Raw genomic sequence first — 26,333 nt, 5'->3', positions numbered from 1 at the left:
AGATTTCAGGCAAAGTTGATGCACTTATCCCAAAAGAATGACATTCAGTTCGTGTTAAATCAAGCAGATGGCAATGTTTGCTATCCTTTCAGCAAGTTTGGTAAATAAAACCCGATGAGTCTTTCGAAGGGAAACACGAGCAGGGTCATTTTAAGTCCTTATAAAGTCTTGAATTAGGTAAGGACTGATTAGCCAACATGGGTGTCTGGCAGTGTCTGTTGAAGACACTAGAGTTCACTGTCTGAGGCTTTCACTGAGGTATGAGAGAGTTTGTGATAGAATGTGAAAATGAACCAAAGCCTTGTCGCCCAAGCAACAAACTATGCCGTTTTGGGGCCAAGAAGAGGGCTTTTTTTTCTCAGCACTGCCTGGTTGTGCCCTATTGTGCACTTTTGTATATCGCTAGGGGATGCTATAATTGCAATACACACTAGGGGGGCAAAATCCTCAAACTGAGATCCTAGTGTGGACTTAGCCTTTTACCTCTTGCTCAGGAATGAATTAATGCATAGCTCTTTCCTTTGGTAAGAGGATGGTGGCCCAAATTGGGGGTCAGGTTGCCCACGAACAGCCCTCTGCTGTTTGGACATGACATCTCATTGAGGGCCAAAGCTTGGCCTATTTTCCATTCTGACAATGCTGAAGACCTTATTGAATATTAGCTGGGTGTAGAAAGGCAATGGCTACAGAAATCAAAGGCCACATGGGTGGCCTTGGTATTGCACAGCACATGCTTAGCTCTTACCAAAGTCACCTATGTCTGAATTTATCTAGATCTTTAGAAGCTATCCCAAAAAGTTGATTGCTTTAAGTTTTTAACTGCCTTGTGGCACACATATTCCGATATTCCAGGGTTTGTGGGATTTAAAAAAATTTTTTTTTTTGTAATATAGGAACAATTTTTAGTCACAAAACAACCTTTGATCCTTCAACTTGACTTTTTGGGATGTTTTTTAAAGCCAGAAATGAACATATTTGTCAAGATAGAGGTGGTGATTGATGTGAAGGCCAACAAAACGCACATCAGAAAGATGTTGCAATTCGCAGTAATTCTGGTGTTTCTATACAATTTATGATTGGTCGTAACAGAAAGTATAAAGATAACTTTTTTCTGTAGGAAACACAAGTGACAAGTGCACTTGTACAGTGCAGTCTGGATCTGACGGAGAGCAGAGTTTCCAGTCAACTTGAAAATAATTATAACCAACCTTCTTGCAAAATTCTTTATTTTTATTCACGCAGTATTTTTAGACTTGTGCATAGGCAATGAAAGGCCCATCACAGGCATTAGATAAATACACTGAATATGTCTGAGTTTGGTCACAATTTGAGATTTGTTTGTCACAAATTACAGACATACTGAAAGGAACTGGTACAGAGCAGAAAAAATGGCCCAAGCTGCTACCTATCTGTGCTTCTCTGTTTGGAAGCCCATTTGTTTTTGTTGATAGGTTGATGTAATGCAAATCAAATCAGGAGTGTATTCTTTGTGCACTCTGGGAGGCCACTCAAAGCAGGCGAACTGACTGCGTTTGAATTGCAAGCAGAACATTCTGACAAGGTTGACTTGGTACTTTTGTTTGCCTCTTGTGGGCGAGCCAAGATGATGTATGAGACTCATACTGTGCAGACAGGCAGCTACAAATTTGCTTGGCTACTTGGCTGGTGGGAGGTTGGGTAGGGAGTGTACGGTGGTGTTGATGGTGGTATGGAATGTGTGTGTGTGTGTGTGTGTGTGTGTGTGTGTGTGTTTGGGAGGGGGGGGAGTGTCACTTTAAAGCAAAGCAGTGAGAGAAAAAGGAGCCTTTGTGCCCGTTTTTGTCCTTTTTTAAGCTATTGTTTGTCAAGCGACGCAGCATTCCTCTGGTGTTATAATTCACAATTGAGCATGTGAACTTAAAATAATATTTCAGATGTGCCTTTGAGCAGTCCAAATAAAGGTTCCTCTAATATCTGACAAAATGAAATAACTTTCTGTCTGTTCTTGTGCATTTTCTGAAAGTTATAAGCCTCAGCTTCAGAATGATCAAAATAGGTCCAGTTATTCTGTTTATGAGATGATCTCCATATTTAGACACTGTTACGCTGCATTTCATCAGTCAGTAGGTAGACATTTGATTAATGAAAGTGACCTGACTTAGCGAACACAGGCCTCACTCTGTTACCTCCCACTTATTTCATCTTTCTCTCCCCTCCTTCCTACCCTACACTGAGCCCTGTTTTCTGTTCCCTCTTTATCCCAAGACAGTACCCCCTGGTCCCCTTCTCCTCACTATGTGCTCAGCATGAGGTCTGAAACTTGTTTTGGTTTTTTTTATCATTGTTTGCCCCCAACCCAACCCCACATCTCCCAATTTCTTACTACTCAGAGGGGTTGGGGTGGAGACCAAAGAGGAGGGAGAGAGTGAGAGCAACCACAGTAAGAAGGGAGGGAAGAGGAGCTGAGGAATATGGAGAAACATAAATCTCCAAATAAGAAGTGGGGCGTAAGATAGGTCACATGTTGAATGTCTGTGGAGTGCCACGGTAGAGAGTAGACTGAGGGGATGGTTGATACAGCCGAACCACAGTAAGGAGTTGGGGAATTGCATCCTGGACCCGTAGCATGAAGATGCGTGTCTGTGTGTGGCTTCTCTGGGTGTCCTGGTTCTGCACCTGTGCAGAGTACTCCAAGTGGTGCAAGTGCCATGGCATCATGCCAGCAGAGCCAGGTTTAGACAAGAGGTCAAAGACCCTGTTCAAGGAGCGTGCTCATCACAGTGGGGGACACCAGCACACACCTCACAGGAACAGGGCACACCGGAGAAAAGGTGAGTGCTAAACTCACAGAGCTGACAGACAGCACTCTGCTGCAGAAGAGCTGAAACTTTTCGTGCAAGACCTTTAAGTGAGAAGGTAGATGACAGCACCTTATAGGCTGGCATGTAGTGCATCTGACAGGCTTAGAGCTGCAACTAAAGTTTTGATTTTAAAACAGATAAATGTCTTCTATGTTACTAACATTGCCTTTTGCATCCTTGTTACATAAAGTGTAAGTATTGAAAATCAAAAGTCATCATAACTTTTCTTCAAAATGTTTACTTTTTTTACTCTTTTTTTTTTACATTTTAAACTCTAGATCTATAAATGCATTAAGTTAATGACCAGATAAAGTAATGTAACTGTAAATGTAATCCAATGTTTACTTAAATCTAACTGTTTTACTAAACAAAACATATTTAAAATTTGTGATGTGTACTATATATGTCACAGCAAAAAAGTCAGTTCACAATTATGTTTAAAAGTAAGTCTCATCAAAGAGAAAACACATTGGCTGTATGTAATAAAGTCGCATCTATATTTTTTCTTCATAGTAGTTACATCAGCTCAGATTTATTAAGTGTATTAAGATCGGCATTTCGTTGTTGTCTTCAGTCTTTAATTATTATCTTAAGCCGCCAAAAAAGACAACCTATTTTGGGTTAAATTAAGTTAATTCAGCCTTTTGTGTTGACAGTGATTGTTAATTCCTTTACAAGCGAATTTACTCTGAAGTCACATTTTGTCACATTCCTCACTACAGCTGACACATTCTTTATTTTTTCTAATGCCTTCCCACCCTCTTTTCCTCATTTCCAACACCTTTTCTGACCTTTTGGTCTACAGCCTGAAAGAGGTCCCTTCCCTCCGCACATCTTGGTCCCAGCACCATTCCCATGGGCTGTGTTTTTGCAGGGGCGACTCATCCTTCATCCTCTCTAAAGCCTTTGTTATAGGCTGAAAGCTTGCCGATGCCGAGGCCATCCAGCCTAAGTTGTTGGATCAATATAAACATCCATCACTTAGCCCCGGGCCTTTCTGACCTTCACAATGCACAGTTCACTACACAATGCTTTATTTATGTGCGCCATTAGAAAGAATGAACTAGTGGTAGTCCATTTATTTGGGAGTTGTCCTCACTGTGGAAACTTGGAAGTAACTCAGCATCAGGACTGTTTTCTGTCTTTAGGAGATGTAGTAGAACTTATTCTTATATGGCATGGGTTTTTTTATAATCAAAAACTCATTTTTTTGTATATTTGTACAAAATCTCTTACCTGTTTTTAGTTCAGTAATTTAAGATATCTACAAAAAGCTATAGTAAAACCTACTGTGACAAAGCCTTCAAGCTGAATTGCTGGACACAATGAATGAGGAGCAGATGTACAGTTTCCTTCTATTGTTAAATAAAAACATGGAGAGATTCGGAACTTCCTGCCTCATAGGAGTGCTAGCACAAAAGCTGAAAATGGACAACAGCTCATGATTAAATAGAAAATGTAATACTTCCTCCTCCATTCCTTTGATTAAACCTAAAATACAATATTTAAAGGCAAAACCAAACTCTACTGTTGAAATTGATATTAATATTAGTGTGAAGTTTTGCTTGTTTGTTTATAGCAGTGTTTACCGTGGTCATCAGAAATGTATTTTCTTTTATTCTATTTCTTTTATAACTGACTCCACAGAATATAAATTAGTGCTGTGAGAATCACTGGCAAATATTTTTTAATTCGACATGCTTTTCATTTATTCATTACTTTTCTTTGTTCAATAGCTGGTTATATTCTGTAATATTGTGGCATGTAAAAATCCAAAGAGCGTTGCTGGTCTCAGGTATTTCTGATAGTGTTATGCGATTTACATTTGGTTGTAGTAATGAAACGTTTCTTCCACGATGACATGTGGCCCTGACTTCTTTTTACCCTGAATTTCTTGCAAAGTATCTGCAATAGATACAACGAGAGAAAAGAACTTACTATAACATAAACACAGGGGACACAGATTCATTAATCTAGATAGTAGTTTGCTTCATATAATGTAGCGTTTAACTTTCTGTGGTCAGAAAAGCGGAAACAAACCTCGCCATTTTGACTACAAATTAAAATCACATCAATTAAAATCACTAATAGAATGCAGTTTTATGGAATGAAGCAAATAAATGTATTATTTATTTCCAAATAATAATAATAACAATAATAATAATAATAGTTATTTCTACACTAATAATAATTTCTATATTAACATAGCGGGTTTTTTTCGTGGTCTTCCCAGGAAAACGGAATGTCCCGGTGAACAGAATCAACTTTCAGGGACGATTGAGCCTCGTGCCTCGAGACCTTTCGTGGTTTTATTTTGAAAACCATTCCATCAGGAAGCTAAATTTCACTGCACCTCCCAGCTGTGTGGAGTTGGGACTGCGAGGGAGTAATCGTTATAGAGCAGTAATTAAGTTTAAGATATATATATATATATATATATATATATATATATATATATATATATATATAGTTGCGGTAACTTTAAAACAAACAACAACAACAAAAAAAAAACCCTCAAATGCCAATTTTGTGAAAATGAGGCGTAAATGCTACGTAACAGGTCAGCTTTAAATTAAATATCAGAGGAAAGTATCCTGGTTGTTGACTTGGCTGCTCAGAATGATGAGCAGAAGTTATTTGGAGAAGATATTTCTACCCGTGTTTGGAGTTCTCCTCCTCGGTAAGTACTGTTGGAACTCTTCCTGTCAACTAAACAACCTGTGTTAGAAAAGATGAACATGCCTTTTAACTGTAATGTGTTACTTTGAATCCTTGACATGAAATGAAAAGACTAAAAAGACCTAACCTAGAGTTTTGAGGGGGATGTTTGTAATACTGCTGCGGGGTCTGTGTTCAGGGTTCCACTTGCTTTAATTCTAGCAGCTTCACCAATGCACAGATAAACTGTAAAAAACTGTAAGACAATTAATGTGTCAAAGTCACTAACAGGCCACACAGACCAGTTCCACAAAGAAGTGTAATGGAAAATGATCTTTCGGCCGATTTGTTGTGTGACCTCTCCTAATGAGTTTATGGTCTCAAGTTACTCACCAGTTTGAAGTGTACATATATGTATGGATGTTGTGTAATTTCCACATCCTGTCTGCATTGTGCTTCTGCCGCATGAGCTGAATGGATTTGTTTTTTAAATATAGTTACAATTATAATGAATCTGTTGCCAGCTGATCTTTGGGTAAACCTCTAACAGTTTATAAATTCATAATTTGTTCCCCCGCTTGTGCAGCTTGTTTGAATGGAAATGTTGGTGACGTTCAGGAGCGTCCTGATTACAACCTACCTCCTAAGAATAAAGCATTTTAGAAATGTCCTGAGAGTGTTTTGACCATGACATGCTGGTATTTTGACTGCTTCCTCCCTTTGCTCTGAATGTGAAAGGACACAGTGACAATGAGGTTGGACAGCTTATTGTTAGCTGTAATGGGAAGGCATTTCCGCCTATAGTAAATGAAAGAACAGCTCAAGAGGGACAAGAGCTGTTTTGTTGATTGTCCTTTCCCATTTCAGACTCCCAAAATGTTGGGTCAGATTAAGATAATATTCAGTTTAGATGTGAATTCAGTTTCCTGTTTTTCTGATTATTTTCTTTAAACACAGCTGGTATAAATTACATTGAAAGTATGTGTTTTTCATAGTATAAATTAAATAAGAAGCAGCGTCTGTGCTGTAACTTGCCTTCCCAAACCTTGCTAACCTAAGATGATTTAATGATGTAATTTAACATGCTTGTAGGACTTTGTGTCTTCCCACATTTTAAGTTTTCAAAAGTGAGTGGGAAGTGTCTCTTGAAGATGGTCTTTTGTTCTGTGGCGGATGTCCCGTTGCGGAGGGAGTTCCCATCAGCTTTTGTTGGCCTGGATGTTCCTGAGAACCTCTGACTTCCGCTCCTGTCAGGAAGCTGATCACCATCTGTGCACCGTCTTTGGGTATCCAGTCTCATGGGAAGCTCAAACAATGGCATTCCATTGCGACTGGCTGCAAATACACATTGTTTGTTGGTAGCAGAGCATACATTTGTTTGTTGTGGGTTTTGCTAGTGGCTGGAACTCAGGGGTGGCGATGTGTAGGGCTGAGGTTTGCTTCTTACAGAGAAAAGTGCTGTAATTTACACCAAATCTCCTGTTGTGAAACACACAGAAACAAAATCAGGAAATCAAAGCTAACGTGAGCAGCATTGCTTAACCGATTCTCTCTTTATCCTCCTTAGGTTCCAAGGTTCGAGCAGAAGAGAGACCTCCGCGCATTGTCCACCACCCCTCTGATGTGGTGGTGAAAGTTGGCAATCCCGCCACCCTCTCCTGTCGCGCTGACGGAAGTCCGAAGCCAACTATTGAGTGGCTACGCAACAATCAGCCGCTAGAGACCGCAAAGAGAGATGGCCAGCTGCAGCCGATGATCCTTTCAGACGGGAGCCTCTTCTTTCTGAGCGTGGAAGGGGGAAGACAGGGGCAGTCGCATGAGGGTGTCTATACCTGTGTGGCTAGGAACAGTGCGGGGAAGGACACCAGCCGTAATGCATCACTGTTTATCGCAGGTGAGACTGGGACATGTGTGGCTACTCATAGGACCTGCTGTACCACAGAAAATATTTCCCTACAGGCATAAAAAGAACTGTCTGTCTAACTGACAACTAAAACACTTTGATTAGATTAGTCTTTTCATATACAAGGCTCCACAGAAACATGATGTGCACGAGGTAACCAATCAGAAGAAAGTTGGCTTAAAGGGTGGTTGGCCTTATAGATAAATGAGGGTCTGCAAGAACATCTGGTGTCTGCGTGTATGTATGAATCATGCAAAGATGTAGTCCTTATGTAATCATATCGTAGTGCAACTACACTGTAGTCATATTTCGTATTTATTTTATATTTTTACAACGTATCAATAGTTGTTTGCCTTAAACATGAGTAGTAACAACCTTAATAATTTATATAATACATTTAAAATACAAGACCTATGAAGTGCATTACAAGACACCACACAGCATAGAAACACTGAATTAAAAGCAACATAAAGTTAAATGAAAACCAAAATGACACTGAATGTTCAAATATACAAATACTGCAAAAAAACTGAGAGTAATAATAAAAATTAACACCTTTAATTTCCATCATATAAAATGTAATCAAATGAAAAAGTCTCTTTTTAAAACTTGTTTTATTAGTTTTAATCCTTTAACTTTATGCACATTGCATCAAGCAAAAATGTAATTATATGCAACAGTCTTTGACTTGAAGAAATTCCTTTAAACCTATTTTCTGCACAGTCCAGCATATAAAATAAAATAATGTTTTGTGTTTACACTCACTCTTTCAAATGGATGCAAGTAAAACACAGCAGAAAATAAATAAAATTAAAGACTCGGCACTGAGTCCTGTCGTTCGTAAATCTATTTTCACCTGTTTAGCAGGAGTGGAGCAGGCGGTCAAACAGTAGGTGCCAGCAAAGGCTCCTATCTGGGCCAATGGACACCGTTGGAAAATGTGAAGGAGGGCATACATTTTGGACTCCATCAGGATTTTACTACTGATAAGCACCTCACACACAGTCATTCACATTAGAGTAATGAAGTAACAGATAAGCAATTAGTTCCTTTTGTTTCAGTCTCTACTTTATCAGTGTCTGTTTTTTACAATGTATCCAGTTAAAGACATAAATAAATGAATAAAATAGGAAATATTCTTTGAATTAACGAAATTAACTAAACTTTTCTCTAATGTTATGCATTTATTTCATACAATTCAAGCCTAACAGTCATGCGGACAGAGTCCTTTCATTTACTACAGCATCATTTCTTTATCACGTAGAAAAACGGCATAGTGAGAGACGCTGTTGAAATTGCACTTTTGTTTCCTTCTTATATTGAGATATGTCAGGGACTAAATGTGCAGACAAACTGCTTCACACTCCAAGAAATGGGATTTTCACAGGTCTGGCCCACTTTTGGGCGGTATGTGTAAAATTAATTTGATCTAGGGGGTTTATGTCTATATTTTTCACATAGTTTCATTACTGAACCAATCAAAACACATTTCCTGTCTCCTGTTCTGGTTTGTTTCTAGACTTATTTCCAACTCCATTTTTAGCAAAAATAGTAATCAGTAATGAAGTGCTTTAGCAGCTGAGATATTTGATATGCTCAGTTGCTAAAGCACTTAATTGACAGTAGAATTCCTTCCAAGCACGTCAGCCTTATTTCCACAGGAGAATTCTGGGTCTTTGAACATCGGAATGCTTTTTAAGCATCCATTCTCAAGTCTCGCCCGAGTACAGACAAGTGTTTGGCTGGATGCATGCATCTTAAAAATTGTTTCTAGATGCGCTTATAATTTGTTTTTCTCTAAAAAAGACAATAGATGAAACCCTAATCAGAGAACAGAGGTGGGGCAATAAAGACATCACACAGATACTCATACAGAGAGGTGATGAAGACGTGCGTGGTTACAGTCACAGAGAGACAGTGTCAGTGTTTGCTGGAGTCAAACAGTGTCCCAGTGAGCTGTTGATTTAATTCAGTTCACTTCAGGTAAATTCAGCTCAGCTGGATTTATACAGCACCACTTCACAACAACAGTCCCTACAGTATGAGGACCAGAACTCCCAACATTTAAAACCACCTGGCTCAATATCACTCCCTAAGCCATCCTGTTACCTATTCGTCTTACTCCAGTCTCATGTATATAGCATCACATGCTAGATCTGACTCATCAGCCTTTATATCATGAGTCGCAGTCAGATTGATGGTTGTTCATGAATGTTCATTAATGCATTATTTGTAGTTAAAATAATGTATTCCTTTTTGGAGTTTATTTTATAAAACATTCTATGTTTGTATAGCTTTTCACTATGTTCATAGAATAGATATAATATATAATGATATGATTAATATAATAGATAATATCCTTCATATTCTGGTGTCTAAAATTGCAAAATGTCATGTGGGTCAACTGTCTGATTAAATAAACAGACTAATGTGATTTCTGTTTAAATGAAAATTTATTCAAAATAAATTAAAAAATAAAATGTGTTAATGAGAAAATGTTAAAAATGTTGAGATCAAACAAGTTTTATTATAAAGTAAAAAGCAATAACACTGAAGAGGATGGTCATTTATGGTAGATGTCTGGTTATTTTACTTGGAAAAAAAAAAAGGTTCAGTAATGATGAGTAAAGCCCACAGAAAATATGAATTGGAGTTGATGGGAGCAGTGAGACACATGAATTTGTCTTGCTGGAAAAGTTGCAGTACAGAGAGGAATGCCTCTCATAAAGGTTTCAGACACATTCACAAGCTCAAACTGAGAGAAAATACACTGCATGCTTGTTGCATATCTTTGTTACATGCGAGTGAGTCAAGGCTGTTCTGTGGTTGAATATGAGGAAATATCACTTTAGCCCAGCTGAGGGTTGGACAGGTGCAGAAATAGACATTTTATCTCATGCAGACAGTTTATCTCTCAGTGTATTCAAAGATCCTTTATGGTTATAGGTCTCAGGTAAGCTTAACCTGAACTCTCTGATTTTGCAGTGTTGAAGGAGGAGTTCAGTATGCAGCCTACTGATGTGGAAGTGGCAGAGGGGGAAATGGCTGTTTTAACCTGCAGCCCCCCAGTGGGACATCCGGAACCTAATGTTGTCTGGAAGAAGGATGGGCTGCCCATCAGCAGTGCTGATCATCATTACACTGTGAGCTGTCTGCCCCTAATAAATCTATTACAGCTATATAACCTGTGTAAAATAGATTCTTACAACTGTTTGAAATGGAACTTCACAACTATTAACAAATGCAAAGGGCACCGTCACATGATGCTTCTTCTTAAGAACTTGCACTCTGACTTTTAGCATCCACACCTTTGTGCATGTTCCAACCCTTTTAATGACCCTGCAGGACCTCTTTCAGGGCAGTTTCTATGGCAGGAAAAAGCTGGATCCAAATAGGTGAATGTCAAAACAATCCAGTATCAGTGTGAAATTTGTCACGTCGGCTAAACCAACAAACAGCAACACAGCAGCCAGCTCTTGGAGTAATTCTCATCAAATTGACAACAATATTACATTCGTTTGACAGTAACGCTCTAGAGGGTAGAAACGGATCAGATGAGGAATACTGGCACTGAAATCAGCCTTGTAGATGCAGGTGCAGACATTGCTGTCAGATTAACATAACAACAGCAGCAGGAGGTAAATGCATGGTTCTTAAGGTAACACTGTTTGCATTGATAAGAGCATAGTACTGGATTGAATTCATTCACTAAAAATCACCATTGTATTAAAAAAACTGGAAAAAAGTCAGATTATAAATTCTCGATAAATGCATTTGCAGAGGTTTGCCTGTGAAAGCAGGTCAGTACAAATCAATTTAGCTTTGAGGTCTAAAAAGTGCATGCTTTTACATTTCCAGCAGGGAGTTACTCCTGGTTCCACAAAGAAGTCTGATGGAAAATCTTCTGGCCGTTTTGTTGTGTGACCTCTACTAATGAGTTTATGGTCTCAAGTCACCAGTTTCAAGTGTACATATGTGTATAGATCCTGTGCGATTTCCACATCCTGTCTGCATTGTGCTTCCGCTGCAGGAGCTGAATGGGAAGCTTATCATCGGTCCTGCAGAGAAAAGTCACTCTGGTGCTTACGTGTGTGCGGCCATCAACACTGTGGGGGAGAGGGAGAGCAGGGCAGCTCGGCTCTCTGTGCTGGGTGAGACAGGAACTGAAAACAACTCATCACTGTGTTAGCATCGCTAGTTTCCAATGCAATGTCAGGATTCCAAAGCAATATTACCCTCTGTAAGATTACCCTGTGCAAGTTTTCCTTCTGCAAACAAAACACTTTGATACATGCAAAGCATAGTTCTGAGTTTCTCTTCTGTTGTACTGCAGCCAAGCCCGTACTGGTGCTGAAGCCAGAAAACGTATCAGTAAGAGCGGGAGAGTCTGCCCAGTTTTACTGCCAAGCTAAAGGTGACCCTCCACCTGCTGTGGTCTGGAGCAGAGAGCAGGGACCACTGCCCAATGGCAGGTAATATAGAACCCTTTCATATGGTCACTGGCTAATATTCATTTATGCTTTATGGGTGTGGAAACATTGCAGACTGTGGCGATTTTAAGTGTTAACATTTTATGTAAAACAGACACAAAACACCAAAAAGCACTGCGCTTCAGAGCAGTCTTTGTTTTTCAAATTCAAAAGTCCAAATTATTCTTAATCTTTGTCTACATCAAGCTGTTAAGTTATATGGAGGCTTGTAAATGAAATCAGTTGAATCTATGCTATGTCTAAATGTTGATTCTTTTAGACGAGATGAGGGGGACGTGAAATTTCAAATCCATGTGTGCACAGGTACATCGTAAACCCAGACCAGACTCTCCAGATCCATTATGTGACAGCCCTGGATGCCGGGAAGTACACCTGCACTGCTCTCAATGATGTGGGTGTGGTCACTGCCAGTGCACAGCTACTAGTTGAAGGTGAGGTTACATGATAATGCTGTTAAAATATATCTGGTGTCATGTGTTTTACAATCACTCGATGAATGTTAAAAACACTCTGCTTCAGAGTGGGCCATCAGAATGTTTTCCTACGATTACTCTAAGTGTAGGAAATGAGTGCTCCCTTCACACAGTGACATATCTCTCTTTTACAGCAGTCAGAGCCACAGTTTAGAAATGATTGTTATGATTTGATATGCTGAAACTAATTCATTTCATCATGTGGTGTCTACGACTTTAGTTGTAGTCTTCTGAATTCTGTAATTTAGACGTGATTGTAGTAAGTCCACACTTGGGAGGTAGGTTTGTGATTAGATTATTGTTCGTCTTTGTTCAAAGGTCTGCACATGAAGGAGAGAACAGTAATTTCCCAGAAAGTGCTGTAGGTTTTTTATTAAAACAAAGTGACATTATATACAGGATGCAAAGGCAGAGGTGTTTTTCATAAATTAGCTGATTTGGTCAGTAAATAGCTGAAGAATAGCAGAAACGTTAACCACAGCTGCTCATTCTGGAGTAAGATCTTATAAGCTGTGGGCGTGCTTTGCTGCATACATTTGCATTTGAATGAGTTGAAGCAGTTTTTGAAACTCGTGTTGGAGTTGTCCATGACAATCAACTGTTTTTTATCATGGAGTACCTGTTGTCTAACTGAAAAATAACTTACCACAATTGTATATGCAAAAATATGATGCAAAAAATACCTTAGTTCAGCTTCAGACATTATAATATGCTCACTTGCAGATACTAAAGTGCTTATGCATGCCACAGTTGTGGATATTTATTTATCTCATACACCTTTCTTAAACACCTCTCCATAAAAAAATCATTATCTTTGCACTGTCCAATGCACATGATGTTAAAATGTTTACTCATAGATTTGAGCAGTTAATGAAAAATAACAGAGAGGGAACCATGTGAATCATATGTTATGGTCTTCATAACTGCAAAATCTCAGTCCATCTGAACAGCTGTGAGGGTTTAGTAATCTCCCTACCATCATCATTGCACCAAATGAGGGTGAAGAATGATGTTTATCCTTTGGTTAGCAATTGAGGGATTTGAAGTATCAGTGGAAAGACTGTAATGTAAGTTTAGAGTCTTTAGGAACATGTTTGTGTTCAAAGAAACCTTGCAGTTCTATGTCAGCGGTAGATTCTTGCTGTGTGAATGAATTCATGAAACAAGTATGCTCTAGGCTAACGTTGGCTGGTGAATTTTCACTGCACAATCTGGCCAGCAACAGAGAGGTCCTCACACACTGCTGCAGTCATCTGTGGTTAATGCAATGGGTTTGAATAAACCACTTGTGTTTCCAGAGGCTGCCAACACTAAGCAGAAAGACCTCCACAAAGAGCTGTCATCCCTGCGTGTGATTCTGGAGAACGTCACCGTCATGGCCCCTGATTCTAACATGTCCTTCGTACAGTGGAAGGTAAGGGAAAGCTGTTGCACCACGTGTCAGAAAGAATGCAGGAGTATGACACGTACACGATCCACATTGTATTTTCTCCCTGACCAGCTCCAGTCACTCCCAGCGCAGCCGCATTACCTTGATGGCTTTGAGGTTCTGTATCGCTCTCTGCTCACTGCCAGCTCAGACTGGGCAGCAGAGAAGGTGACATTCCCCAGCTTCCAGGCTCAGGTGGGCCCCCTAAAGAGAGGCTACAAGTATGATTTCAAAGTTCGGCCTTATGGCAGCGGCTTATATGGGAGGGAGAGCAACACCCGGCACCTGAGAGTTTCTGAGACAGGTGACAAAGGTTTTTACTTTATCTTTGTGATGTGAGAATATTCATTGTGTTTTGCTGGTAATAATAAGTGCTCTGTTTACAGTGCCCAGTGCCTCTCCTCGGGCTGTGTCAGTAACAGTCAATCATGAGCAGAATAACACCATCCATCTGAGCTGGGAGCCTCCTCCTCCTGTCACCCACAATGGGATCTTACAGGGATACCAGGTAATTACAGTAGGACAGCACGACACAGTTATCTGCTCAGCAGACTGTTGAAACCCTCAGGGAAACATAAATCCTTACAGATTGTAATGAATCATGCTGGAGTCATTTTAAGAGGGAAACATGGGATACAAACAGTCCTGCATACAAATATATGGAAGAATTAATCAGCAAGTGGAACAAGAAACAGATTAACCAATCACTGTGCACTAAGATTCTGAGGCAAACTTTGTGATGGAAGAAATGTGTTGTATTGTAGACAAATTAAATATTTAATAAAGAAGAGCACATGGTTCTTAGTAGGAATGTTTTATTCTGTTATAACTGGAGTCTCAGTTACTGGTATGTCCATGTGGAGCAGCTGATGAATTGTTTAGTGATTAAAGCTTTATCCACACAAATGATTTTGATCATGTATGGGGTGGATACAAGCTTCAATCTCACTCTTAAAGATGCAAACTTTCTTCAGGTGTGGTGTGTGGAGCCCGAAGAGCAGCAGTACCAAAACTGGACTGTGGATAGTAGCCAACTGAGCCTTCATATCTCTAGCCTCAAACAAGGGAAGCAGTACTGGGTCACCATAGCAGCAGTCAATGGGGCTGGAGTAGGAATGCTGAGTGACCCTCATGGATTTGTCATCAGTGAGCAATACAGCTGTCAACTTTTTATTTCTGTATCAGGACAGATAAAGACCAGCGTGTGTTCTCAGACTGGGTTGTATTCATTCATAATGTGCTTCCATTCTGCTGCTCAGACTCACAGTTAGGTGGACTACCCGAGTCAGATAGCCAGAGGCGGCGTTTGTCCCCGGTCCTGGCCTTTCTTCAGGACCCTGTGTTGCTCGGCAGCATCGGCGCTGTCTTGTGGTGTGTTCTGATGGGTGCAGCGATCTGTCTCTTCAGACGCCACAGCAGGACCGGTCAGCTGATACCAAGACCTGGCAAGGCTAAAGGTATGAGTTTAAGGCTTTAATGTTCACCATAGTAAAAAGAAAAAGCTGAACCTCCAATATACCCACAAAGGCTTTGTGATAAACAATAATATGCATATTTTGTTGATACTATATCTTCCTTTATTTTTAGGTTTGCGAAGACTAGCCGGTGAAGATCTCATTATAAAACACAGGTAAAATGAAAAGAAGATGCATATTTGATTTTGTTACGACAATAAAGTGACAGGAATACATTCAAACCACTGGTTAAATGTATCACATTCATTCTCTTAGATGTTTGTTTACAGACAAAAAAACAACTGCTTTTAGTTGATGGCGCGTTGAAGAAGCACAGGGAGTAAGCAGTAGGCTGAACAGAAGCAAAATCTGTTTTCACCACCACCAAAAGTATTCACCTGGAAAAAAAAGTTTAGGTAGGGTAAAGGAGGGAATATCTTTACTTTTTTGGGGGGGGTAGTGAAGGTACAAGGTAGAGCAGGTCTTCTGCCTATCGGAAGGTTGATGGTCAGATCCTTAACTTAATGACTAAGCATTTTTGGACAGCATACTGAACTCTCTGTAATGTGTTCATCTGTGAATGTTAGTGAAAAGCACTACGTAAGAACCAGTCCTCTTTACTTTTCCTCAATCCAGTACTTTCCTAAATCTATCTGTGTGAGCTTTAAAGGGAAAGACTCCTTTTACTGACTCAATACTTTACACAGGAATTACTGAGTGACCTAACCCTTCGAAACATGAGCATCACAAAATATTGAACAGAAACCACCAAATGGGGTTACAACTTTTAGTAGAAAATAAACTCACCAACCCCTCGATGGCTGCATTCACTCTAAAAAAAAGTTCAAAATTGTTCCAAGTTACCTTCATTTTTTTTCTCTTGCTTCCATCATTGCATGGTTTGCAGTACTGCTGCCTTCTTATTCAAACTCGGGATGTGCCAGCCTCTGACATGACTATGGTTAGGTAAATACTAGAGCACCACTGCTTCTTATATAACGCTTTTCTACTCTGAGCACTTACAGCGCTTTACATAACTCGCACAAGCACTTCTCCTACCAAACATTCACACGTATTCATATGAAGCAGCTCGGGGTTAGTAGCTTGCATGCAGACTGGAGCAGACGGGGATCGAACATGCTTCATCTTCCCCTCCACTGTCAGAGTGTTTTGTACTATTCAAAAGTAAAAAGCCATTTGTTAACAAGAATTCCGCGGTATCCATGGTAGAGAACACAAAGTGAGATTCTTATAAATATTATATGGAGATAATGAGTCTATGTTACAGCATAAAAACGTCTCTAATATTTGACGTTTGGTTACAGCGAGTTCATTTTGGTTTGATTTGGTTTCTCTCCAGGATGGCAGCTCCAGATTCACCGTGGATCCCCGGAGGCTGGAGACCTTCTTTGAGTCAAAAGTACCATGACCTATGGGCCCAAGGTCAGCATCACCCAGGAATCCGAAGCACCAGTGAGTATGGACTGCAAAACAGTAGACTGATGATGACTTCTTTCTCCCTCAAACTGCTGTCCTACAGCAGACCTGACTAGATTTACTTGTTTGGGTTCGTGGTGACCTCTTAAAATCCACCAAAGATTTTTTGCTTACTGTTGAGGAAACGAAAAAAATCAACCAATGATTCTGATGATGCTACATAAACTGTTTTCAGACGTCATGTAAAACAATCTGGAGAATTAGGTTAGGACATTGTCTGAAATTGTGCTGCTGGCTTGAATTTACTGGACTACAACATGTGCTATTCTCACATAGACATTACACTGTATGTAACATTGTATGTACACGAGAGGCATTTGGTGACTGTGGTACAGAAAGGCAGTTTAGAATCAGAATACTTTATGAATCCCTGAGGAAATTATTTGGCTACATTTGCTTCAAGACAATAACAGTAACAGACTGAACTAATTAAATAATACAATATATATTACACAGTTTACAAAATATAAGAAATGGCTTTAATATATACAAATTGCTCAAACAAAAATGAAATATATATGATTGATATTCTATTTTCACTGTAAACACTCCATCGGTGTTAAAAGAATTACTATTAATCCTGGATATGTTTAATATTGAGCTCATTTTAAGTACTTTAGATTCTGTTTAATGTTCAGCATCACCTTTTTTTAATGCATATGTTTGTATTATGGCTGTCCTTTGAGGACCAGATGTATTAATAACAACAGATCAGATGAATTAAAAGCTTTGAGTCGTGTGTGACATGGTAAACTGTCAATATCTATGCGGGGAATCCAAATATTAATGAAAATGACTGTGGAGTGTTGGCACAGCAGGTGGGCAGACATTTAATTGGATGTTAATTTGAAACTGTTCTGATGCTGAATCACCAAAGCATGTTTACTGGCTAATGCAAACTGTGTTTTCATACAAAGTGGAGATCCTAGCTGATTCCAGAGCAGTGATAGCTGAGCCGGTATACTTTGTGCTCAGTTTCCAGTGAGCATAAGCACAGCTTTCAGTGACAATACCTAAATGTAGCCACAAGATGGCAGTAATGTAAAGACTGGATCCAAACATGGGAGGAGCTTTATGACAGCACTGTTTGAGATGAACAGACACATTTATGTAGAGCTTCTTTTATTGACCGTCTTTAGCTTCCTCACATCCACAGTCATTTTAGAATATCCAGTTAACCCAGTATGCATGCCTTTTCACTATAGGAGGAAGCCAGAATACCTAGAGGCACAGAGAGACCATGCAAACTCCACAGAGTTGCAAACTCCAGCTGGGGTTCAAACCAGGAAGTGACACTGCTAACCACCTTATGGCTGTGCCACATGAAGCTGCAAGAAGGGAAAGCAGCAGCAAGACCCAGAGTAGAACAGAACAGGCCTTAATGGCCACAGCTACTACAGTGATTAGAAAGACAAAGCCTGAAAAGAAGTGCCCGGGTGGTGATGGTTGTAGAACAGCTTGAAGGTGCTACATCTGTAAGATTCTTAGGCATCTGTGTGCAGGCTAAAGCTGCTCAGATAGCGCGTCTTATATAAGATTTGACAGCTGTGTTTGTTCAACTCATTCCTGGGATTACTGCCGAGCTTGACTTTGTGGCCCAATGTGTGAAACATAGAAACCTTTTAAACCCATACAGTATTTTGCAATTTGGGATGCAGCCTTTTGTTCTACTTGTGTTCTTATAAATCTCTCTGTTTTCTTAGGCCTCCCAGTCTCATCCAAGAAGGACAGCAGCTGCCTGGAGTCGACCGTTCCCATTGTGACCGATAGCTGCGGTGTCTACGGCACCTTTTACGTGGACCTCATGGGCAGTGGTCTTAAGACCTTCAACAGTCCAGGACGTGTCACTAAAATGTCTCATGGTTTGCCCCACAAAGAAGGACCCGAAACTATCCAGATATTTACTCACCCTGTCAGCAAGCCCTCACCCATCATCAGCAGGGAGGCTCTGCCATGGAAACAGGCCATACGACCCCAGCCCAAGATGGGTGTGCTAAGGGAATCATGGGAAAAGAACCACAGCAAGCAAGGTAGATATGGAGCAGTGGATAGCTGGAAATGCAGTGTTAATTTCTTTCTTTCTTGAGTAACGTGAATTGGCCAATTGGTTTTCTCCACAGAGCTGCATGCAGTGAGCAGTGTCCCTATACTTTCAACAAGAACCCAGCGACATAGTCACATACCAGCTCTCCAGCACGGTACTTTAAATCTGTGTAATTAAATCATTATTGTCCACAAACCTAGTGGATGTGTAAGAAACATTTTGTACACAGATCAAACTTTTTTGTAGTCCCGAAATTTAAAATGATGCTTATAGAATCTGGAATAAAAGGAATTATTGGATAATTATACTTTGCTATGGTTTGCTATGGTGTATCCAGGTGGACATCCAGACAGTGGTAAACCTGTGGGTTGTCCTCGTCTGCTGCATTACTCAGCATCACTACATCTTATGGACATGTTGCTGCCCCCTCCCCCAGTACCCACCGAGGACGCCACTGACACGCAAAGCCTCACCTCAGATGGAGGGTGAGATAAACACTTGAATGGAGATATTGTTCTGGAAAATGCAGGTGCTGTGTAGAAGGGGAATAATGAAGAAAAAAACAGATTTAGTTGTTTCTGACTCCTCATCAGCAACTGAAAAATTAGACTTGACAATGCAGGTTTTCAGATAACCCTATAAAAACCAGTGTATACGTCAGTCTTTTGGATAGTTTAGTTGGCATAAAGGTAGTATATTATCTATATAATACAGGATATTTCCTTCCTATAGTGCAGCTAGAATGCAGACTACCTTCAACTCTAAGGCAGGCTGTGAGTTTGTTTGTTCAGGTACTTTTGAAGAGTAACAATAAACTCTTCAACAGTAAAACCTCTGTTTTTGTAACCTCTCCAATTCCACTGATAAAAACAGAATGTATTTACTAATCTGTAGCAGACACTAGCTGTCACTGTCACAAAGCGATGTGAGATTAACCTTAATATGACCCTCAAGTCAGTTTGGGACACACTGTTCAAACTCTGAAATTGTTAAATAGATGTGATTGTGGTTCACTCAGTTGGACAGTAATATGCTTTAGTTTTGTCACAGTGGGAACTTTGAGCCATCTGAAAATGTTAGCTAGCTAGTCCAGAATGAAAGACTGAAATTCAGTTCAGTTTTATTTACATAGCACCAGACGACAACAACAATTTCCTCAATTCACTTTATATTGTAAATATCGTACAACAGTACAAATCCTCCCACCTTCTCTCATACCTCCTGGATATGTCCTGCCCCTCTGGTTGCAAAGCATTACAGTAGTGTGTATTTTAATATTTCTTTCTATGCAGTGTTTCAGTTGTTTTATGCAAATAACTAGAAGAAATGTTAAAAAATCGAGCAAAGTTTTCCTGCTTCCTGCCATGTATCTTCTATTTTTTTAGCCTTCCATTAATGGCCAGCGATGACTTAGACTTCCGTCCTTTGAGTATGTTTCTGTCCCAGAAAGTGCCCACTTTAGTGGAAACACTTAAGGAGAACAATGATAAGGATCCTATTTGCAGATATGTGTAACACTGAGTTTAAAACACAGGACACAAGAAGACTGCTGGTTTGGAAGGGTAACCAGTAAAGTTGTCATTAATTGATGACATCTTGTATATTTATAATTGTGGTTGTTACTGATCCCAGTACTTCCAGTAATTAAGCTGCCTGATGCAGAACATTTTGATCATTTCAACTACTTGTTTATTTTTGTAGTAGTCTATTCTGTATTAGTCTAGTATTGAAGGACCTCAGGGAGTTGTTTCAGATATTGGTTTGCATGGACATAAATGAGGATGAACTGATTTATTTTGTTAGTTAAAGGCTTCTTTGACATCGTGTCACATATTAAAGGATTAACTCAATATTTCATAATTAGCAAAAAATTCACTAAATTGTTGAATAGAGTCAAATATTTGTTTTGTTTTTTTAATTTGCAGAAGCCAAACGCACAGATCAATGTTCAGCTGCATGTTAAAGAAATCTTTTATATTCTCTGTACTTGCTTACAAAGCATTACACTATATCACAGACATACCAGGTTCTTTTTGCCCTTGTACTAGGTACTCGCTTTGAAACATGGAATAGTTTAACGTGGTGGTCTTTTCTTGTCACTGACTTCTTGTGCTCTCTGTTTAGCACTCTGTTACAAGTCACTTCCTACAAGTCACTGTGTGAATGGGTGAATGACTGAATGTAGTGTAAAGCGTTTTGGGGTCCTTAGGGACTAAGTAAAGCGCTATACAAATACAGGCCATTTACCATTTACCATTCCTGTGTAGGAACCTAATTACTATACAGAGCAGAAAAGTCAAAGCTCTGAAGTTTTTTTTTCTTTTATCATATTTGAATGGTTATTCTTTTCTTTATGTAGTTGGTAGACTTTTATGTATAGAAAGGTACAAAGATAAAGACAGCTAAGAATAAGCTTATTGGCATGAATTGTGTTTGTGTCTGACCTCAGCAGGACAACTGAACTCAGCAACAACAATTTTTCTGAACAAGTGGTGGTTCACTTTATTAACTTAGCTATCTAATTTCACATTTTCATAAATATATTTTATGTAAAAAAAAAAACTTCCTGTGACTATGAATTGCAGCTACGAGCACTTCTAACCTCAATAAAATCATACATTAAGTCTTACATGATATATTTTGTTAAGCTTGTGTTACATTATGTTTAACAAAATGTGAGAAGAAAGCATAAAAATCAGTGATACCATTTATACAGTGTGATGTATACAGTGGTTTCCTGTATTTCTAAAGGTTGTTTGACAGAAAAAAAAAGACACAAGTCTTACAGTCTGTTTGCGTCTCCCTCAGCTCTAGTCGTTCCACAAAGCTAACAATGGACATGGGCTCTCTTCAGTCAGTGTGTCCTGCATCAGGCCCCCATGGACAACTGGGACCCAGCAACAAGAACAGCTGCCCATCCTACAGCCACCTGTGCACTGCATTATCTTCTGTGTCACAGAGTAATGAACAGGGCAGCATGCTGACAGCACAGGAAGCTGCCGAGTACCTGGAGCTCACTCCTAAACCAGAGAGATGGAGGTAAAGCCATAATGAATCCATTTACAGTCACCACTGAGCAAAGGTGAACACTATAATGACTATTCCATGATATTATTCTGCGTATCGGCTTAGTTTCTCCTGTATGCAGCCTACATACAGATGCATGCACAGTTACTGTAGCTGACCATTCTGCTCCTTTGTGTCAGCAGTGCCCTGCCAGAGCAGCGTCCTTCCCTGTCCCATCATTTTGCCTCGACGCTGAATTACATCTGCGGGCCGACTCGCTCTGCTCAGCTGCACAACGCCTTCACTGAGCCCGAACCTCCATTAAATAGTCTCCGTCATGCCTGCCGTCAGAGCTCGCCTTCCTCCTGCTACAGCGAATGGGACAGCTCTCTGTGGAACACGATCAGCTCAGTCATGGACAGCAACCTGTCCAGTGCCCGAACCAGCCTCATCAGCTCCGTGGACAGCTGCTACACTAATGACAGTGCCAACTTTGCTCATCTCCTGGCCATGGCAGCGGAGAGCATGAGCGGAGCCTCTTTGTCAGGTAAACAGGAGAAATGTCACTTTTGAAATAGGAAAATCAGTTGTGGCAAAAAAATTTATAAAAACATCCGTTTTCATGAGATGATGGTGGAAATGAATGAGATTTAACTACGCACAGTTATGTGAGCTTTTTTGAATGACCAGTTAACCTAACCCCACGGCACTTAGTGGGTGGGGTTAAGTTATAAAATACTAGTAAAAATACTATTTAAAAAACTACAGAACTCCCACAAGTGATCCTGTGGAGTTTTTTTTTTAAATCTGCTACTTTCAACAAATTGTAGTCCTGAACCATCAGTGTGTTCAGTGTTGTCACCCATCTATATTTTGTCTGTGTTTTAAACTCATTTACTCACGAAAACATTTGTTTTTAAAAAGTTTATATTTTAAGAAAACAATTTGGAGGCTGCTTTCTGAAGGATTCGTTTTAGTTTTTATAGTATCAGGGCAAAAGATACCTAAGAAGAAGAAATACCTAAGTCAGCATAAACTGTGGCTCATAGTTTTTACTAAAGGATAAACAGACTCATGTTTATGTCGTACTTTTTAGTTCATTCATTCATTTAGCACTTTAGTCTATGCCCTAAGCTTTTGCTAATTATTAGACGCACACACTCTAACAAGTGTGTGTCTCATTTTAGCATGTGGACTCGAAGAAAAAGGGGATCAAACTACAGACCTTCAAAATAGTAGAGGGTCAAGTGTACCTCCTGAGGCACAATGGAGCCCTGTAGCACACAGAACTTATACAGAGCAGTGTCTCAATACACTGACAAGTGTTGTTAGCAAGTGTGTAACTCTTCGTTGGTTTGGTGTAGTTCATTCCTACCAGTGACTCCTCATAAACTGCTCTATCCTTTGGAGCATTATTATTTATTTATGAATTATAAATAAACAAAGATCAAATGATTCAGTTACTAAAAAAACACTTTGAACTTTGAAATGATAAAGTGTAGTTGCCAGCTGATGTGCTGTTGTCTCATAGTACAAAAGTTCAGGTTCCATGTGCAGAATCCCTGATTTTTCATGTGACATAAACAAAGCTATGAGCTGCTGCTTTTAGTCACTATTGGAATGGCTGAAAACAAACAAGTGCAAAACCACTAACGCTGTTGTACTTACCACTTTCCCCCACTAGATGGGGCCTTTCATCTATGAAAGATGCTCAATGGTAAGGCAGAGCAGCCCTAAGTTGGTATGGAGGGTTACAATGTTGTGAAAATGCTTTGTGGAAGTAGCTTGGCCTCTCTGGCCTTCTTCGTATATTTCTGATGTCTCACTGTGTGCGGAAACGTGTCTGAGCAGACTTTCTGCTTTGGTTCATGTGCCCCCTGTGCAAAGACAAAAACTCATTCAGTCTAATATCTAGTGGTACCAGGAATTACTTAGGGACCTTTCAGCAGATTGAACCTCCAGATGAGTCATCTACTTCCCTCTTTGTCAACTCATCAGTCACCCTGCCCTCCCTCGGGGTCCGTGCAGCTTTATTCCACTCACTACACTCACTTTTGGCAATGTTCTGCCTTGGCTGATTTTCACACTATCACACAGTATGAAAACTCTTGAAGTGGCTTCTCTGCAGCTGATTATGTTCCCTCGCAATTACTCTGAGTTACTTTGAGTACAAAGCTGTGGATCACATGCAGCCAGCTGACACCAAAGCGTACCCGTTTTTAACATTTGTGCAATGATGGAATCAGGTCATGGGTTCATTTTATTGTATGTCAAGTGAAATTTTCTGGGTGTTCAGGACATCCTATCAGTTGTTTTTTCAGTAACATTTAAAATATTTTGCTTTACAGTTACCAATAAAAAAAAAAAAAAGTCTGTGCAGTTAAGTGCACACGCAGGTTCAGTGTACTTATCTGAGACCTAGCTTGAAGGGTACAGTGTGGATTAATCCTAAGAAAACAGCAGGAAGAGGCTTGTCACAGATTGGTGCACTTTCACACTCTCACATTAATTGGCAGAGCCTGTATAGCTTCAAGGCTTCAGCGTCGTTTTTGTGTTTTGTTTCTGGACGTGAGCTCGGAGCTCTTTTAAATTTGTTGCTACCACTGGACTGCACAAAGTGGTTGGTGTGAATTGGCTCGGTTTGCATCAGAGCCTCAAACAAATTAGAAAAGTTTTATTTTCAGGGACAAACTGCTGCTTCAAAGAAGCTTCGAAATGTTCGTTTCACCCGTGAGAATCATCATGAAAGGTGCTCCTCAGAGGGCTCGAAATGTTTACTCTTGCTTCTCCGAAGGCAAATAGAGTTTCACGCACGCACATACAGACACATGCTTGATATTGAAATGTCAACATGTTGTCCTCTCCTGTGTTTAGATTTCTCTCCGCCTGCCTCCCCCCTCAGCGCCTTGTACCCATCTTTCCATGCAGAAGGCGACTCAATCGGCGAACTGGAGCCTGTTTCTGCGTGGGACTGGAGCATGGCCTGGATGGAGGAAATGGAAGCCCAGTACTCAGAACACTATCCTGGCAGAAACACCAGACCCTTCAACAGTTAGGGACTCTGCTACAATGGTGACTGAACTACCACAGCTGAAGTTTAAGAGCTGCAGATACACCTCCCAAGACCAAGGGACAGACACTGATCCATTCACGTTCTCAGAAGTGTTGGTAACAGTTACGCGGTTGCGTTTATTCAGGTTTTTATTTTTGTTTCTGTCTGATCTGGTTTCATATAGCTCATACTGTATATGTTTGGGACACCTTCGCAGATGCATGCCTCTCTTTTTTAAATACTTCTCCCCACTTATCTCAGGGTAGCATCCTTGAAATGACTTCCACAGAGTCGAAGAAGTTCTCTTTTTTCCTTCTCTACATCCTTTCCGCTCATTAGAGAAGCAATAATGAGATACTTTCTTCAGGATATTCTCACCCAGTGTGTTTTGAAAAGGCCAGAGAAATGCAAAGGCAGGATTGCTAGATGGTCAGAAAGCAGTCATTAGGCAGAGATCCTGTGCTGGAGGTTCCCTCTCAGCACATGTCTGTATTTTTTGCAGGACATTTTATTTGGTGCTGAAGTCGTATGAGACAGAGGATTTCACTCACTGATCAAACATGTGTGTATATATATATATATGCACATATATATAAATGCAGCATATTAAGCAAATATTATTTAAAGAAATCCAAGACACTGCATGTCCTGAGTTTATTGTTGTTTTTATAAACCCTGTTTGCAATAAGCTGTAGGTACAGAACTAGGAAAAAAAGTTAAAGTAATTAATCGAGTTAACCTTTTATCACCAAATACCTGGAACTGTAGTAAGATTTGAAGTATTTGAAATGAAAATGCTGCGTGCATAGTTTATCCTTTTATATATGCAGGTATTCCACTAATTCTAGCAGAAATGTATTTGTATTTTGAATTTTATTTTGTTCACGTTACATTGCAGATGGTTTTATAGTTTGGAATAAAGTAATTTTATTGATTGAAAGCCACAAGAATAAGTTGTGAAATAAAATCATTTTTCTACTCAACAATATTTCACTGAAGCTGCTTTTCCTTTGACACTAGTAGTAACAAATCAAGCTAAAATGATCTTCATATGCTCTTTAAATAGTATATTGATGAAATTGTATTAATACCAGTACCATTATTGATTCTGTTTATGGCTTCCCTCATTGATTCCTGTTCACAGACACATTACAAACACTAAAAGTCTTGCTGTGTGCATGTTCTCAGTCATATGACGACTCCGTGAATTGGTTCTTAGTCATCAGAAATTTGAGCAGCCTGAGTGTGAGTTGGCTAACTTCAGACTGCCCCTCTTTGGCCTGTGGGCTGGATTTTTAATTGACCTCCTGCTGTTCTTCATAGCTGTGCAGAGCAGGAAGGGTGATGTATAGAACTCATCTGTTTGGCTTGAGTAACCAATAATGCTGCTCTACCTGATATTGGCTTCTAATTACAAAGCCACTGGAGAGAATAATTAAAGCTTAATATGTCTGTGTTTAGACGGGAACAGGAAGAGTGTAATTTTT

At 39.8% G+C, this 26,333-nt stretch overlaps 1 protein-coding gene across 3 annotated transcripts; it reads left to right on the top strand.

The window, feature by feature from the left end:
* Window positions 1–1,744: 1,744 nt before the first annotated feature.
* Window positions 1,745–25,959, top strand: robo4 (roundabout, axon guidance receptor, homolog 4 (Drosophila)). Of its 3 annotated transcripts, none has more exons than XM_084941560.1 (19): window positions 1,745–2,810; window positions 7,066–7,392; window positions 10,387–10,544; window positions 11,432–11,552; window positions 11,735–11,873; window positions 12,195–12,322; window positions 13,663–13,778; window positions 13,866–14,097; window positions 14,180–14,301; window positions 14,768–14,939; window positions 15,053–15,250; window positions 15,381–15,423; window positions 16,608–16,720; window positions 18,448–18,774; window positions 18,865–18,942; window positions 19,126–19,273; window positions 21,597–21,827; window positions 21,998–22,341; window positions 24,723–25,959. In XM_084941560.1, exons 1-19 carry the CDS (start codon window positions 2,606–2,608, stop codon window positions 24,848–24,850), a joined length of 3,330 nt encoding a protein of 1,109 aa, XP_084797686.1. In that variant the 5' UTR covers window positions 1,745–2,605; the 3' UTR covers window positions 24,851–25,959. The 3 variants fall into 3 exon arrangements, with proteins under 3 accessions (XP_084797686.1, XP_084797685.1, XP_084797687.1); XM_084941559.1 differs by having other exon boundaries at window positions 1,747–2,810; window positions 24,669–25,959; XM_084941561.1 differs by lacking the exon at window positions 1,745–2,810 and adding an exon at window positions 5,308–5,520 and having other exon boundaries at window positions 24,669–25,959.
* The last annotated feature ends 374 nt before the right edge of the window (window positions 25,960–26,333 follow it).

The sequence above is a fragment of the Perissodus microlepis genome, chromosome 10, assembly GCF_051167445.1.
Source record: "Perissodus microlepis isolate ML-2025 ecotype Zambia chromosome 10, ASM5116744v1, whole genome shotgun sequence".
Classification (NCBI taxonomy): Eukaryota; Metazoa; Chordata; class Actinopteri; order Cichliformes; family Cichlidae; genus Perissodus; species Perissodus microlepis.
The sequence above is the reverse complement of the archived record's forward strand: the minus strand, read 5'-3'. Positions and strand labels throughout refer to the sequence as shown.